The following is a 16694-nucleotide window of genomic DNA, read 5'->3' as shown; positions in this document are numbered from 1 at the left end:
TTTTCTTCCTGTTTTTTTCTCCCAGGTCATGGCTTGTCTTTTCATTTTCTTATCAGTGATGTAAAATAGGAGTCTTGAAAAGGGACATCCTTGCTTTGTTCCTAATCTTAAGGGGGAAAGCATCCAGTTTCTTACCATTAAATATGTCAGCTGTAGGCTCTGCACTCTCTTTTCTTTCTTTCTTTTTTTTGAGACAGTTTCACTCTGTCACCCAGGCTGGAGTGCAGTGGTGTGATCTCGGCTCACGGGAACCTCTACCCCCCAGGTTCAAGTGATTCTCCTGCCTCAGCCTCGCAAGTAGCTGGGTGCCCACGACCATGCCCGGCAAATTTTTGTATTTTTAGTAGAGACAGGGTTTCACCATGTTGGCCAGGCTGGCTTCGAACTCCTGACCTCAGGTGATCCTCCCACCTTAGCCTCTCAAAATGCTGGAATTACAGGCACGAGGCACCACACCTGGCCTACACTTTCTTTTTATTTAAGCATAGCCACAATTATTTGAGGGCATTAGCTAGCCCATTTCAACCTAAACTTAATACAATTCATACTGATTTTTTAAAATTTTATCTAATATCTAATCATGTGCAGCCTTCCTCAGTTGCCTCAAAAATGTCTAAGCAAGGTTCACACATTACAGTTATTGGTATCTCTCTCTCTTTTTTTTTTTTTAAGACAGAGTCTCGCTCTGTCATCCAACCTGGAATGCAGTGGCACAATATCGGCTCACTGCAACCTCCGCCTCCCAGGTTCAAGCAGTTCTCTGCCTCAGCCTCCCGAGTATCTGGGATTACAGGCACCCGCCACCACACCTGCCTAATTTTTGTATTTTTAGTAGAGACAGGGTTTCACCCTCTTGGCCAGGCTGAACTTGAACTCCTGATCTCATGATCCACCCGCCTCAGCCTCCCAAAGTGATGGGATGTCAGGTGTGAGCCACCATGCCCAGCTGATTGGTGTCTCTTTAATTCTCTTTTTATTCTATAAGATCTTTAAGAGCTCTTTCTACTATATTTTTTCTACTGTATTTTTAATGCTATTCATTTGTGATAGTGTTGCATTTTTTTAAAATTGCAAACATGTTAGTTCACACCACAGAATGTTTGCATAATTTCTTAATGACTGTTTCCTCCATATCCTGAATGCCATGATGATACTGTTGGCAAAAAGAATCAAATTATGTAAAATATTTTTAGAGATTTATTCTGAGCCAAATATGAGTGACCATGGCCCATGACACAGCCCTCAGGAGGCCCTCAGAACATGTACCCAAGGTAGCTGGGGTACAGCTTGGTTTTCTATATTTTAGGGAGGCATGAAACATCAATCAAATACATTTAAGAAATACATTGGTTTGGTTCTGAAAGATGGAACAACTCAAAGGGGGCTTCCAGGCTATAGGCAAATTTAAACATTTTCTGGGTTGACAATTGGTTAATTTGAAGACCTGGGATCAATAGAAAGGAAATGTTCAGGGTAAGGTAAAGGATTGTGGGGACCAAGTTTTATTGTGCAGAGGAAGCTCTCATAGCAGATTTCAGAGAGAGCAAGTTGTAAAATGTTTCTTATCAAACTTGAAAGGGTGTCAGGCTCTTAGTTGATTACCTTTTGGATCTGGAAAGGAAGGAAGAAAAACAAAGGGGAAAGGGGATTCTCTATAGAATGTGGATTTTTCCCACAAGAGACTTTGCAGGGTAATTTCAAGGTATGGCAAGGAAATATATTTTGGGGTAAAACATTTTTATTTTCTTCCTTGTTATGTCAGAGTCAGATTGGAAAGTAAGTCATGACATACAGGGTTAAATAAAACTCATCTGATGAGAATTTATGGTTTATAGGGCATGACTCCCCAGGCCCCTTAGATAGGAATTTGAGCAAGATAAAAAAAAAAATCAGAGCTTTGTTCTCAACACCTAACGATATTAACAATAATTCTCATCACATATTGAATTGTCTCTTGTAGTCTGTGTTAGAAATAAGAACTGAGTTGCCAAGAAAACGAGCGCTCAAACAAAAGATTTCTCAGCAAGGCAAATTTACTTCTGCAGAAGGGTGCTGCCTTCATCTGATGCAATTGCAGGAGCACACTGAGTAGGGTAGAGCAGGGATCTTTATCCCTAATGTAGTTCCTGTTTCTGTGTTCTTTCTCCATTGACTGGAGTCGGACAGCGCAGTCTAAGCTAACCCGATTGGGTAGTGTTTGAAATTGAATATGACTGATTAGGTAGGATGGGAGAGGCTGTCCATTGCTAAGGCGGGAATAGCTGTTTACAGAACAAGTACAGGGCATGTTTGGGTGCGGCAAAGGCAGGAAGGGCTGTTTACAGAACAAGAGAAAACAAGAAAGCACGGGGAAGTTTGAAGAGGAACTTACTATTCTCAACATCTGCTTTTCTCATTCGTTTGTATAAGACAGGATCCAGTCAAGACCTATACTTGTCATCTGAAGAATGATTTATCTCTTAAGAAATATTTTCATTGAGGAAAAAATCTACCCCTACTTCTCTCTTCTTAAAAATACCTTCCTGAAATTGATTTGTTGTAAGACTAGGTCAATTTACTAACTGCCCATTCTTAAATTCCAAGTCACATTTCAAATTTGGGGACCTAATTTTTGATATGTGAGTGGAAGGAAGGGTGCAGCCAGGGTCACATAGAAGGAAACTCAGGTTATGGCCTCCACCCTGCTTCATATCTCCCTCAAAACCAGGAATACTGCTTTGGATTTCCTGAAACCTGTCCTTTGGCCTCAGGGTAAATGTGGATGGAATGCTTTTGTTTTCAGTATGATGACGCATTTTATTTTTCAACATGAATGTTCACCTAAGGGCACTCTGAGGTCGTTTTCTTTTAATGGAGTTCACCCAAAGTCTTGCCCACCTGCTGGAAGATGGGGGCTCCATTCTCCAACCAGAGTTTGGATCTGAGCCTGTTGTTGGCCCAGCTCTGTGGGCTTTATTTGTAAGACACTGACTAAGAATGGGCTTCACTGATGCCCTCTGCAACCTGCCTTTGTTGCTTCCCTGTTCCCTTACTCCCTACTGAATTGGGAGGCTGGACAGAGCGTGAAGGGTGTTCCTCCAAGTACCTCTCTCACTTCCCATCTCTTTCCCCAGATTTGCCTCTGCAACTTGACTCTCCTCTAGGAAGAGCACTCCAGAGAGCAGGAATATGTCCCCAGGGCTCCTGACAACCAGGGAGGAGGTGAGTTCTGAAATTTCTTCCTAGCTCTTGCAGGAAGGATTCATAATCTTTTCTTGTCCTGAAGGCTGCCTTCTTAGTGTTAGGCAAAGACTATCTTGATCTTGCAGGTGTGACTCATCTGAAGCTCTCAGTCTTATTTGCTACATTTATGACTCAAGTATTCACCAAGTATTTAACTGTGACCATCACATCCTGGGCAGTTAGAATAAAAATACAGGACATCCATGCTTATGTGCCCAGTGACTCCAAAGCCATACAGAAGTACAGTGGCTCACACCTGTAATCCCAGCGCTGTAGGAGGCTGAGTCAAGTGGATCACCTGAGGTCAGGAGTTTGAGAGCAGCCTGGCCAACATGGTGAAACCCCGTCACTACTAAAAATACAAAATTAGTTGGTCATGGTGGCGGGCGCCTGTAATCCCAGCTACTCAGGAGACTGAGTCAGGAGGATCACTTGAACCCAGGAGGCGGAGGTTGCAGTGAGCCAAGATCATGTCACTACACTCCATCCTGGGCAATAGAGTGAGACTCCATCCCAAAACAAAAAAAGTGTAGGAAGGCTCTCAAAAGAGAAATGATTTGATTTGCCTCTGAAGGGTTTGGCAAGCTGAAGAGTTAGGGGAAGAGACTGCTGTGAAAATGGCGCAGGATGATGGCCTGTGCCTTAATCCCAGCTACTCTGGAGAGTGAGGCAGGAGAATCGCTTGGGCCTGGGAGGCGGAGGTTGCACTGAGCTGAGACTGCGCCATCGCACTCCAGCCTGGGCAACAGAGCGAGACTCCATCTCAAAAAAAAAGGAAAGAAAAGAAAATGGCGCAGGAATCCTATCCCTTCACAGAGACGAGGTGACTGGCAGGCTATCCCTCACCATGTGGGAAGCTTTCACCAGCCAGTGGTCTTTGGCCACATTTGTTTTCTCTGTGCATAAGTGAGGACACTAACCTGCTATTTCTGTGTGCTACATGAATAGATTTAGTTTCGCAGGCCCATACTTTATTTATAAAGTCAATTTTCTATACTTAAAAATTGGAAGAGCATGCATAAAGGTTCAGATTGCCTACTTCTCTGAAAATAGATTATTCACTACTGGTTAGGCAGTATGTGAACTTGATGTAACTGAATGGAATTAACACTTACTGACAACCTAAATAGCTGCCGGGCAGGGCATTTTTGTGTTGTTTTTATTAATTACACAAAATATTTTTTGTCATTTTTGCTAATTCAGTTTTGCTTTGTGTTACAAATATGTCAAGTATAGAATGTTTTTGAGAGATCTGTATGTAATCATATTCCAGGGCTCATGGTGGATATTTGCGTATTTCTGGATAAATTAAAAGTGGTTTTGATCTTATCAGAACATCACAGAGAGCTGTGAGTCCCTTTTTGTTACACGTTTGAAAGAAATCTGTAGCACCTTTGAGAGAATGCGTATGATGTAGCATAGGCAGTTCAGAATTTTTTTCCAGGGTAATGGAAGACTATTTCTTCTGTATGTTGCACTTTACTGTGTAGGTTAACAGAGAAGCATTCTTGCCAAACATGGAACATTGGCTAATATTTTCTGTCCTTACTCTTTTACTTCCTGTGGAATCTTTAGCAGGCCCTAAACTTTATTCTGTCTGTGACCATCTTCTCTCAGTATACATTTTTTTTAGCCATTTCTTTGTGAAAAATTGATGAAAAGATATAAGCATCTAAAAGGCTTAGCTTTTTAAGATGAAGCTTCCATACCTAGAATAGTGTCTCTTAGTTGAAAAATACTTGTTGCATAAAGGGAAAGAGGTTTGTTTGTTATGTTGCATGCTATTTGAAGTATTGAAATTTTATATTTTATGATTTTCAAAATTGCATTTCCTGGTACTTTGTTATGCATCATATCTGAATTATGTAGAAAAACCTGAGCTATATACAACATGACATTTAGGCATTTTTCCTAAGGGCTTTTGCCTGAGAGAAGAAAATGTAATAGGCATTATACTTGTAACATAGAAAGGGAGCTGGTAGGCACAATATGTTAGCTAATAAGAAATTGGCTAGCACCCTGTGAACCCAGAAAATCTGAAACAGGTCTCAGTTAATTTAGAAAGTTTATTTTGCCAAGGTTGAAGATTGTTGAAGAAAAGAGTCAAACTCTGTAAAATATTTTTCGAGTTTTATTCTGAGCCAAATATGAGTGACCATGGCCCCATGACACAGCCCTCAGGAGGTCCTGAGAACATGTGCCCAGGGTGGTTGGGGCACAGCTTGGTTTTCTATATTTCAGGGAGGCATGACACATCAAACAAATACACTTAAGAAATACTTTGGTTTGGTTCAGAAAGGTGGGACAACTCAAAGGACTTCCAGGCTATAGGTAAATGTAAACATTTTCTGGTTGACAATTGGTTGAGTTTGTCTGAAGACCTGGGATCAATAGAAAGGAAATATTCAGGTTAAGATCAGATAGCAGACTTCAGAGAGAGAGAGCAGATTGTAAAATATTTCTTATGTGACCTAAAAGGGTGCCTGGCTCTTAGATCTGGGAAGGAAGGAAAGAAAACAGAAAGGAGATTCTTTATAGAATGTGGATTTTTCCAAGAAACTTTGCAGGGCAATTGCAAGGTATGGCAAACAAATATATTTTCAGGTTAAATATTTTTATTTTCTTCCTTGTCTCGTAATGTTATGCTAGAGTCAGATTGGAAAGTAAGCCACGATATATAAGGATGAATAAAACCCATCTGATGAGAATTTATGGCTTGTAGGTCATGACTGCCCAGACCCCTTAGGAATTTGGGCAAGATAAAAAAAAAAATCAGAACTTAGTCCTCAGGATATGGGCGCATGAGGCAGCCTCAGGAAGTCCTGATGGCATGTGCCCGAGGTGGTTGGGAGACATCAATCAATATATGTAAGAAGTACATTGGTTCAGTCTGGAAAGGGGGACAACTTGAAGCAAAGGCAGGGAGACTTGAAGTGGGGTTCCAGGTTACAGATAGGTGAGGGGAACAATTACATTCTTTTGAGTTTCTGATTAGCCTCTCCAAAGGAGGCAATCGGATATGCATCTATGTCAGTGAGCAGAGGGGAGACTGAATAGAATGGGAGGGAGGTTGCCCGTAAGCAGTTCCCAGCTTGACTTTTCCCTTTAGCTTAGTGATTTGTGGGCCCCCAAATTTATTTTCCTTTCACAATCCCTTCACTGAATCTTAAAATTTTTAAAAATGTTTGTTGTGTGTAGGAGACTTTGTTGGTTTAGGAACAGTGATACCTACAGCATAGCATCAATTTGTATAAGGTTACTGGTTTATTTTGGGGTCCACTCCTCATTGGAATTAAAACTTAAAAAAAAAATTTCTGTTGAGTTTTTGTTCCCTAATTACTGTAGCTAAAACTGTCAGTACTATGAAATAGAAGGGGTAAAAGTGAGCATCCTTGCTTTGTTCCTGTTCCTAGGGGAAAAGGTTTTAGTCTTTCACCATTAAGAATCATGTTGTGAATTTTTCATACATGGCTCTTATCATGTTAAGGGCGTTTTCTTCCATACCTAGTTTACTGAGTGTTATTTATCATGAAAGCGTATTCAATTCTGTCAAATGCTTTTCTACATCAAATAAGATGATCATGGGGTTTTTATCCTATATCATTAATGTGGTATATTACATTACCGATTTTTATTTGAGGAACTATCCTTTCATTCTGGGAGTAAATCCCACTTGGTCATAATATAATCCTTTCAATACAGTGCTGAATCCAATTTGAGAACATTTTTGGTAAGGACTGTTTTATCTATATTCATAAAGGATACCTGGCTTATAGTCCTCTTTTCTTGTAGTATCTTTTTGGTATCAATGTTACACTGTCCTCATAGAATGAGTTAGGAAGTATATTCTCTTCAATGTTTTAGAAGAGTTTGAGAAAGATTTGTGTTAACTCTTCTTTATATGTTTGGTGGAATTAACAAGCAGAACCATCTGCTCATGGGCTTTTCTTTCTTGGAAGGATTTTTTTTTTTCTTGAAACAGAGTCTCACTCTGTTGCCCAAACTGGAGTGCAATGGCACGATCTCAGCTCACTGCAACTTCCACCTCCCTCCCAGGTTCAAATGATTCTCCTCTCTCAGCCTCCCGAGTAGCAGGAATTACAGGCACCTGCCACCATGCCTGGCTAATTTTTGTATTTTTAGTAGAGATGAGATTTTGCCATGTTGGCCAGGCTGATCTCGAACTCCTGACCTCAAGTTATCCACCCACCTTGGCCTCCCAAAGCGCTGGGGTTACAGGTGTGAGCTACCATGCCCAGCCTTTGGGAGGATTTTTATTACTAATTCAATATACTTACTAGTTATAGATTGATTGATTGATTGATTTAAAGAATCTCGCTCTGTTGCCCAGGCTGGAGTTTAGCAATGTGATCTCGGCTCACCGCAACCTCCAGCTCCTGGATTCAAGGGATACTCTTGCCTTAGCCTCCTGAGTAGCTGGGATTACAGGCACACACCATCACGCCCGGCTAATTTTTGTATTTTTAGTAGAGACGAGGTTTCACCCTGTTGGTCAGGCTGGTCTCCAACTCCTTACCTCGTGACCTGCCCACCTTGGCCTCCCAAAGCGCTGGGATTACAGGCATGAGCCACCGCACCTACCCTTCCATCAGTTTTAATAAACTATATGTTTTTAGAAATTTGTATGTTTCACTTGGTTAGCAAATTTAATGGTGTACATTTGTTCGTACTATTACTTTATAATCCTTATTTCCTTAAAATTGGCAGTAATGGCTCCAATTTCATTTTTGAGTTTAGTAATTTGAGTCTTCTGTTTTGGTTAGATAACCTAGCTAAAGGTCTATGCATTTTGTTCTTTTTAAGTAACTTTTAGTTCCACTGATTTTCTCTCTTGTCTTTTCTCCCTATTCATCTTTGCTCTATCCTTTATTATTTTTTTCCTTCTGCTACCTTCAGTTTAGTTTGTTCTTTTTTTAGTTCCATACCGTGTATAATAAGGTTACTGATTTGAACCATACATTTTACTCTTAGCACTGCTTTTCCTGTATTGCATACGTTTTAGTGGGTTGTTTTCAGTTCCATTCATCTAAAGGTATATTCTACTTTCCCTTGATTTTCTCCTTGATCCATTCATTGTTTATATGTTCTTTAATTTCCACATATTCACTAATTTTCTAGGATTCCTTTTTAGTTTCACTCCATTATGATCAGAAAGATACTTCATATTATTTAAATCATTTCAAATACATTAAGACTTATTTTGTGGCCTAACATGTGAACTATCCTAGAGAAAGTTCCATGTGTGCTTCAGTAGAATGTGCATTCTGCGCTTGTTGAGTGAAGTGTTCTGTATACAGATGCTCCTCAACTTACAATGGGATTACATCCTGATAAACTCATTGTAAGTCAAAAAGTTGTTGTTGGGGACCATCTGTATATCAGTTAAGCACAATTGGTTTATAGTGTAAATCCTATATTTTCTTTTTTATTTTGTTTTATTTTTATTTATTTATTTATTTTTGTTTTATTTTATTTTTTGAGACAGAGTTTCGCTCTTGTTACCCAGGCTGGAGTGCAATGGCGTGATCTTGGCTCACCGCAACCTCCGCCTCCTGGGTTCAGGCAATTCTCCTGCCTCAGCCTCCTGAGTAGCTGGGATTACAGGCACGCGCCACCATGCCCAGCTAATTTTGTGTATTTTTAGTAGAGATGGGGTTTCACCATGTTGACCAGGATGGTCTTGATCTCTTGACCTCGTAATCCACCCACCTCGGCCTCCCAAAGTGCTGGGATTACAGGCGTGAGCCACTGCGCCTGGCCTCTTTTTTATTTTTGTTTTTTGTATATTCATTTGTCTCTGAATACCACTATATTTTCTTATTGACTTCTTATTGTCCTAGCTGTTGTCGAAAGTGAGGTATTAAAGTCTCCAATCATTATTATACAACTATTTTTCTCTTCAATTATGTCAATTTTTACTTCACATATTTTGAAGCTATACTGCTAGGTGTATGCTTATAATTCTATCTTCTTTCAGTAGTGAATGTTTCATTAGCACATGATGTCCTCTTAATCTCACATAACCTTTTGTGATTTAAAGTCTATTTTGTCTTGCAATGATACCATCACAGCTTTTGGTTACTGTTTGCATAAATTATCTTTTTTCTATCCTTTTACTTTCAACCTCTCTGCTTTCTGTTATCTACAGTGAATCTCTTGTACACAGTACACAGATGATTTTTAGTTTTATTTTTACTCCAGTCTGCCAATCCATGCATATGCTTTGGGTTTAATCCACCTACACTTAATGTGGTTACTGATAAGGAAGGATTTACTTTTGTCATTTAGCCATAATACCAACTTTGTTTCAACAGTACACAAACATTATGCTCCTATATCTTTCCATCCCTCCCTTCTATATTGTAATTGTCACATATTACATCTTTATGTATTATATGCCTATTAACATAGATTTATAATTTTTATGCACGTGTTAATTTTACCTATGAAGTTACCTTTACTAGTGTTCTTTTTCTCCCCTATGTTTTAGAGTTTCTGTCTAGCATCCTCTCATTTCAGAAAGGATGACATATTTTTTTGTAGGGCAGATGTGTTAATAAACTCCCTCAGCTTTTGTTTATCTAGAAATGTCTTAATTTCTCCTTCATTCTTGAAGGATAGTTTTGACAGGTATAGCATTCTTAGTTGACAGTGTTCTCTTGCAATATCTTAACTGTTTTCTCACTCACTTGTGGCCTTCATGGTTTCTGATGAGAAATCAGGTATTAATATTATTGAGAACTGCTCATCAGTAATCAATCACTGCTTACTTGCCGCTTTCAAAATTCTGTGTCTTTGGGTTTCAACAACTTGACTATAAGTCTTGGTGTGGATCTTTTTATATTTATTCTGGAGTTTATTGAACTTCTTATACATATAGATTTATGTCTTTTATCAAGTTTGAGTAGTTTTTAAACATTATTTCTTCAAATATTCTTTTCTTCTGCAATTCCCATTATGTGCATATTAGTATACCTGGTGGTGACCCACAGGTCTCTTAGGTTCCATTCAGTTTTCGTTATTCTTTTCTCTTTCTGCTCCTCAAAATGGATAATCTCAATTGAACTATTTTCATGTTCACTGATTCTTTATTACACCTGCTCAAATATGTTGTTGAACCCCTCTAGTGAATTTTTCACTAGTGAATTTTTCACTTCAGTTATTGTATTTTGCAACTCCAGAATTTCCATATTATACATTTTTTTTTTTTTTTTTTGAGACCAAGTCTCACTCTGTCACCCAGGCTGGAGTGCAGTGGCACGATCTCGGCTCATAGCAACCTCCACCTCCTGGGTTCAAGCAATTATCCTGTCTCAGCCTCCTGAGTAGCTGGGATTACAGGCACACACCATGATGTCTGGCTAATTTTTGTATTTTTAGTAGAGACGGGTTTCGCCATATTGGTTGGGCTGGTCTAAAACTCCTGACCTCGGGTGATCTACCCACCTCAGCCTCCCATGGTGCTGTGATTACAGTGTGAGCCACCGCGCCCGGCTTCATATTATACCTTTTAAAATAAGTTTTCTATACTGATGTTCTCTGTTGAAAAATGCTGACTTAGTTTCCTTTAGTTCTATGTCTATGGTTTCCTTGGTTCTTTGTGCTTATTATGAAAATTGACTTAAATCTTTGTGCCTGGGCTTCCTCATGTACAGGTGAGAGGCAGGCAATTTAATGGTAGCAAGACAGTTTGAAATGCTACAGCACTCTCACCACTAAGCAGCAGAAGTCTTCCAGTTTTGATTCGATTCCAGAATTTTACAAAAGTTGATTGTGACAGTGTTTGCCAGCTCATTAGTTGCTTTTGGGGAAGGGCAGAGCCCTGGATTTCCCTACTCTGTAGGTTTTTTATGATACATGTTTCATTTTTGTATAATTATATGATCTCATTTATATAAAATATCCAGAAGAGGTAAATCCATAGGACCAAAAAGGAGATCAGTGGTTGCCAGGGGCTGGGAGAGGGGTAAATGGGGAATAACTCCTAAAGGGTGTGAGGTTTCTTTTGGCAGTGATGAAAACATGATGGTGAACTTACTCAATTTTGTTAATATAATAAAATTTTCTGAAGAGTACATTTTAAATGGTTGCATTGTATGGTATATAGATTATATCAAGAAAAGGCATCCAAATTAGGAAGAAATAAAATGATCTCTTCACTGAAAGCATGATCTCATATTTACAAAACACTGAGTCCTCTGCTGTGGTATGAATATGTCTCCCAAAATTCATGAGTTGAAATTTAATCACCAATGTGATAATATTAAGAGGTGGGCCTTTAGGAAGTGTTTGTCATGTGTGGGCCAGGCATGGTGGTTTACCCTGTAATGCCAGCACTTTGTGAGGCTGAGGCAGGAGGATCGCTTGAGCTGAGGAGTTTGAGACCAGCCTGGGCAACATAGTAAGACGCTCTCTCTTAAAAAAAAAAAAAAAATTAGCCATGTGTGGTGATGCAGACCTGTGGTCCCAGCGACTTGGGAGGCTGAGATGGGAGGATTACTTTAGACTGGGAGATTGAGGCTACAGTGAGCCATGATCATGCTGCTGCACTTAAGCCTAGGTGTCAAAGTGAGACCCTGTCTCAAAAAAACACCAAAAAAGCAAATTGGTAAAATGAGACACTAGTAAATTATGATAAGCTATATGTATGTAATGTAGCACCTAGAGCAACCACTTAAAAAGTAATACAATGGCCGGACACAGTGGCTCATGCCTGTAATTTCAGTACTTTGGGAGGCTGAGGCAGGTGGATCACCTGAGGTCAGAAGTTCAAGAGCAGCCTGGCCAATATGGCGAAACCCTGTCTCTACTAAAAATACAAAAATTAGCTGGGTGTGGTAGCGAGAGCCCGTAATCACAGCTACTCAGGAGGCTGAGGCACAAGAAGTGTTTGAACCCAGGAGGCAGAGGATGCAGTGAGCCAAGATGGTGCCATTGCACTCCAGCCTGGGCAACAGAGCAAGATTCTGTCTCTAAAAAAAAAAAAAGGGGTATACAGTGAAATACCCTAAGAAACACTTTAGGCAAATCAAGACAGAATTATAAAAAAGTAAGTTTGGGCCAGGAGTGATGGCTCACGCTTGTAGTCCCAGCACTTTGAGAGGCCAAGGCGGGCGGATCACCTGAGGTTGGGAGTTCAAGACCAGCCTGACTAACATAGAGACACCCCTGTCTCTACTGAAAATACAAAAGAATAAAAATTAGTGGGACATGGTGGAACATGCCTGTCATCTCAGCTACTGGGGAGGCTGAGCCAGGAGAATCACATGAACCTGGGAGGTGGAGGTTGCAATGAGCCAAGATCATGCCATTGCACTCCAGCCTGGGCGATAAGAGTGAAACTCTGTCTTAAAAAAAAAAAGGTTTGAGTAACCCATGAGAAGGTTGTAAAGAAAACAAAGAGGTATTATATTGTTTACTGAGAAATCAAAGGATAAAAAAAAGAAAGAAAACAGAGGTAAAAAGCCGAGAGAACAAGCAGAAATGAAACTTAAATGGCAGACATTCCAACCAATAACAGAATACATATTATTTTCATGTGCCTTTGGAAACATATATGAAGATGGACATATTCTAGACCATAAAACAACATAAAGCAAAACTTTATTTAGTTAAAAAATTTTTTTTAAATTTAAGTCATGTAATGTTGGTCATATCAATAGGCCAAAGAAGAAAAATCATGATTATATCAGTTAATGCAATGAGTTTGGCAGAATTCAACAACCATTTGTAAACAAACTCTCAGTACAATAGGAACAAAGGAGAATCTTCTAAAAATCTACAGCTAACATTCTTTTTAAAATTTGGTAGGCCAGGCGCGCGGCGACGCGCAGACACAAGTAGTTTACATTGTTGGGTGACTTTTGCAACGACTCGCCGTGCCGCGGCTTCCGTGCGCCACCGCCTGCTGCCTGTGCTGCTGGCCGGGCATGAGTTAGTGGTAGACATGGACACCAAACATTTCCTGCCGCTCGATTTCTCCACCCAGGTGAAGTCGTCCCTCACCTCCCCAACAGGCCGAGGCTCCATGGCCGCCCCCTCGTTGCACCCATCCCTGGGGCCTGGCATCGGCTCCCCAGGGCAGCTGCACTCCCGCATCAGCACCCTGAGCTCCCCCATCAATGGCATGGGCCTGCCCTTCTCCGTCATCAGTTCCCTCATGGGCCCACACTCCATGTCGGTGCCTGCCACACCCACCCTGGGCTTCAGCATTGGCAGCCCCCAGCTCAGCTCACCCATGAACCCCGTCATCAAGCCTCCCCTGGGCCTCAGTGGCGTCCTCAAGGTCCCCGCCCACCCCTCAGGAAACATGGCATCCTTCACCAAGCACATCTGTGCCATCTGCGGGGACCGCTCTTCAGGCAAGCACTACGGTGTGTACAGCTGTGAGGGCTGCAAGGGCTTCTTCAAGCGGACAGTGCTCAAGGACCTGACTTACACCTGCTGCGACAACAAGGACTGGCTGATTGACAAGCGGCAGCGGAACCGGAGCCAGTACTGCCACTACTGGAAGTGCCTGGCCATGGGCATGAAGCAGGAAGCCATGCAGGAGGAGCGGCAGCGTGGCAAGGACCGGAATGAGAATGAGGTAGAGTCGACCAGCAGCGCCAACGAGGACATGCCCGTGGAGAGGATCCTGGAGGCCGAGCTGGCTGTGGAACCCAAGACCAAGACCTACGTGGAGGCCAACGTGGGGCTGAACCCCAGCTCGCCGAACGACCCCGTCACCAACATCTGCCAAGCAGCCAATAAGCAGCTCTTCACCCTGGTGGAATGGGCCAAGCGCATCCCGCACTTCTCAGAGCTGCCCCTGGATGACCAGGTCATCCTGCTGCGAGCAGGTTTGCCAAGCTCTTGCTCCGCCTGCTGGCTCTGCGCTCCATTGGGCTCAAGTACCTGGAACATCTCTTCTTCAAGCTCACTGGGGACACGCCCATCGACACCTTCCTCATGGAGATAGATGCTGGAAGCCCCACACCAAATGACTTAGGCCTGTTGGCCCATCCTTCGTGCCCGCCCGGTCCGGCCACCCTGCCTGGAGGCAGCTGCTCTTCTTAGCCTGAGCCCTGTCCCTGCCCTTCTCTGCCTGGCCTGTTTGGACTTTAGGTAGCAGCCTGTCACTGCTCTGCCTAATAGATGTGTTGTCACCTCCTTATTTCTGTTACTACTTGTCTGTGGCCCAGGGCAGTAGCTTTCCTGAGTCGGCAGCCTGAGTGGCAAGAACTAGAGTGAGCTCAGCCAGGCGCTTCCCCACCGGGCTCTCGGGACACCCTGCCACACACCATGGGGCTTGGGTGGCTCACAGGGGTCTCCCGGCTCTGGGCCCTGGAGCTGCAGGAGTTGGGAACGGGGCCTCGGTTTCCATTGCTGTTGATCGATGCTGGTTTTCAGAATTCCCGTGTGGCCCTCCTGTCTGGAGTGACGTCTTCGCCTGCTCTGAGTACTGGTTCCCCGCCTGCCCATGACAGCTCCCCTAATCAGGAGGGGGGGACAGCTGGGGGCACAGGCTGGCGTGTCATCAGCCAAGATCTCAGCCGCCTCGGGGATGAGAGGGGCCAGCAGGCTGCCCTGTGCTGTGAGTGAAGGGAGAGCAGCATCTTTTTCCAAAGATAACTCACGGTGTTGCCCTCCAGCCAACGAGAATATGAGCTGACCTTTGTGCAGGGTTTCAGGGCCACCTCCAGGCTGCAGGGACGGGTGTCACTCACCCCCTCGGTTTTCTCTCTGCCTTGGTGTCCTGGCTTCAGACTCCCCCTTCCTGTTGAGACCGGAGTGCCTCAGTCCCTCCCCAGCCTGAGTCTTCTCCTCGCTCTGCCAGGTGGGCTGAGGCCTGTCCTTGGTTCCTGCGGAGCTGGCCCTGGCTGAGCAGGGTGGAGCGTCACCAGGTGCCTGGCCTTGCTGGAAGCACAGGGCTCTACTGACCTGCAACCATCTGTGAGGCCCACGTGGACAGGAGGGGAGGAGGGTGGCCCACTGGTTTTCCTCAGAGGGAGCAGGTGGCCTGGAGCAGCTCTGCAGGGGCATCGGTGGGACCCTCACTCAGGCCTTCTCTCCACTACCAGTGTGTCTAAAAGACTTGGAACCTGAGAACACTGAGTTGCAGTGCCCTTGGTCCCAGGCCATACGCAGGCCCTGGTGGGACCACCCAGCCCGGTGGTGTCCAGAGATAGCGTGCTCACCCAGAGCCTTACTTGGGAGCCTCACTGAACGCCCGCTCTGGTTGAAGGTTGGGGGCTGAGGGCCTCCCCAGCTCAGCCCCATGTGGCCCAGCGCTCCTCCCCCAGGCTCTCCCCCGTCCAGTGGTGCACGGCTCTCTCAGGTTGAACTCGCCTCTTTTGCACTGGAAGGCCCTTCCTTTGGCTTGAGTACTTTTCCTGTTCACGCCTCAGTCCCGTGGACCCAGCCTTTGTCAGTAGCAGGTGCCTGAACAGCAGATGGGTGGGGGGATGCAGGAGAGGGCCTTGTCTTTCCAGCAGCAGTCTAGGAATGGAGTGGGGGAGTAGATGTCTTCTCCAAAGGCTTTCCCCACCTGGAGCAGGGGAGTGTGGGGTGCCCCAGTAGGGGCTCCTCGATGGGGAGGGGAGCTGCCTGGGGGGTCGGGCCAGGAGGCAGCGGCTCAGAGAGGCAGCGTTCCAACCTTGGTGGGGAGGAAAGTGTCCATTCTTTGCCTTCCTGGAGCTTCCAGCCAGAGCTGAGCTGAGGGAGTGGGTGGAGCCTGCAGCTGAGTCTGCCTGAGACAGAGACTGTCAGAGATTCTAGAAGCCTCTCATTCCCGCCCCTCTCCACCCCTGCCTTTTAGCGGCGTGGATCCCCAGATGTGCCCTCTGTCTAGCCACCATCTTGAGGCAGAGTGGTGAGCCTCACACCTGTAACAGGCCCCTGGCCAGCTGGGCCCCTCCCAGGCATTGCCTGGGAGCCCCAGCTGCCCCTGGGGCATGGTGGAAACAGGAGGGTGCAGGTGCTCTGGGGCCCAATGGTGGGAGCGTGAGAGACCCCACACCAACATCTGGCACCTTCTGCAGCCAGTGCCCGTCCGTTTGCGCCCGGACACTCGGGAATGCTCGCAGCTCCAGAGGAAGCCCAGGGCCGGGGCCTCGGTTTTGGGGGCTCGACTTCTTCTTGGCAGCCCTGCCATTTCCAGCTCTGGCTGTCTGTCTGTAAAGCACTGAGGCCCCCGCCGGGGCCGCCAACCCCTGAAAGGTGGCTGTGTCAGCCACCGGCCCTCTGCACCCTGGAAGCACATGGGCTCTGGGAAAGACAGCCCTGACTTTGGTGTTCCAAGTCACCGTGTTCCCCAAGAATTCTGGGCTGGCGGCCTGATGACAGTGCTGGCAAAGATGCTGAGCCTTTCCCCATGGGGCACCCAGGAGGGCCTGGCTGGCATGTGCATCCTGTGGGTGGCCGGCTAATGTCCCCGCCATGGTCAGGGTGCGTGACCTGGTGCCCATCCA

General features: G+C 44.5%; 2 protein-coding genes and 1 pseudogene across 4 annotated transcripts in view; all 3 read left to right on the top strand.

The window, feature by feature from the left end:
• The window catches only part of LOC105725166 (zinc finger protein 169), a 42959-nt gene that overhangs the window by 7211 nt on the left and 19054 nt on the right, over positions 1-16694 (top strand). For all 3 annotated transcript variants that reach the window (XM_064361600.1, XM_064361598.1, XM_064361599.1), the window contains exon 2: positions 3114-3201. In XM_064361600.1, the coding sequence (XP_064217670.1) occupies positions 3169-3201 (33 nt within the window). In that variant the 5' untranslated portion in view covers positions 3114-3168. The remainder of the gene's footprint in view (positions 1-3113; positions 3202-16694) is intronic.
• LOC105724701 (retinoic acid receptor RXR-alpha-like) lies at positions 13004-14483 on the top strand. The gene has a single exon (XM_064361608.1). The coding sequence runs from the start codon at positions 13190-13192 to the stop codon at positions 14201-14203; it is 1014 nt and encodes a 337-aa protein (XP_064217678.1). The 5' UTR covers positions 13004-13189; the 3' UTR covers positions 14204-14483.
• Positions 14888-15567, top strand: LOC110568494 (uncharacterized; annotated as a pseudogene).

This window comes from Aotus nancymaae, unplaced genomic scaffold, assembly GCF_030222135.1.
Source record: "Aotus nancymaae isolate 86718 unplaced genomic scaffold, 86718_ANA_hifiasm-v0.15.2.pri h1tg000041l, whole genome shotgun sequence".
Classification (NCBI taxonomy): Eukaryota; Metazoa; Chordata; class Mammalia; order Primates; family Aotidae; genus Aotus; species Aotus nancymaae.
Note: the sequence above shows the minus strand (reverse complement) of the source record. Positions and strands in the feature narration are given on the sequence as shown.

Excerpts from the sequence above, each read along its gene's own strand:
- LOC105724701 (XM_064361608.1), top strand. The coding sequence starts at position 13,190 with ATGGACACCAAACATTTCCTGCCGCTCGATTTCTCCACCCAGGTGAAG.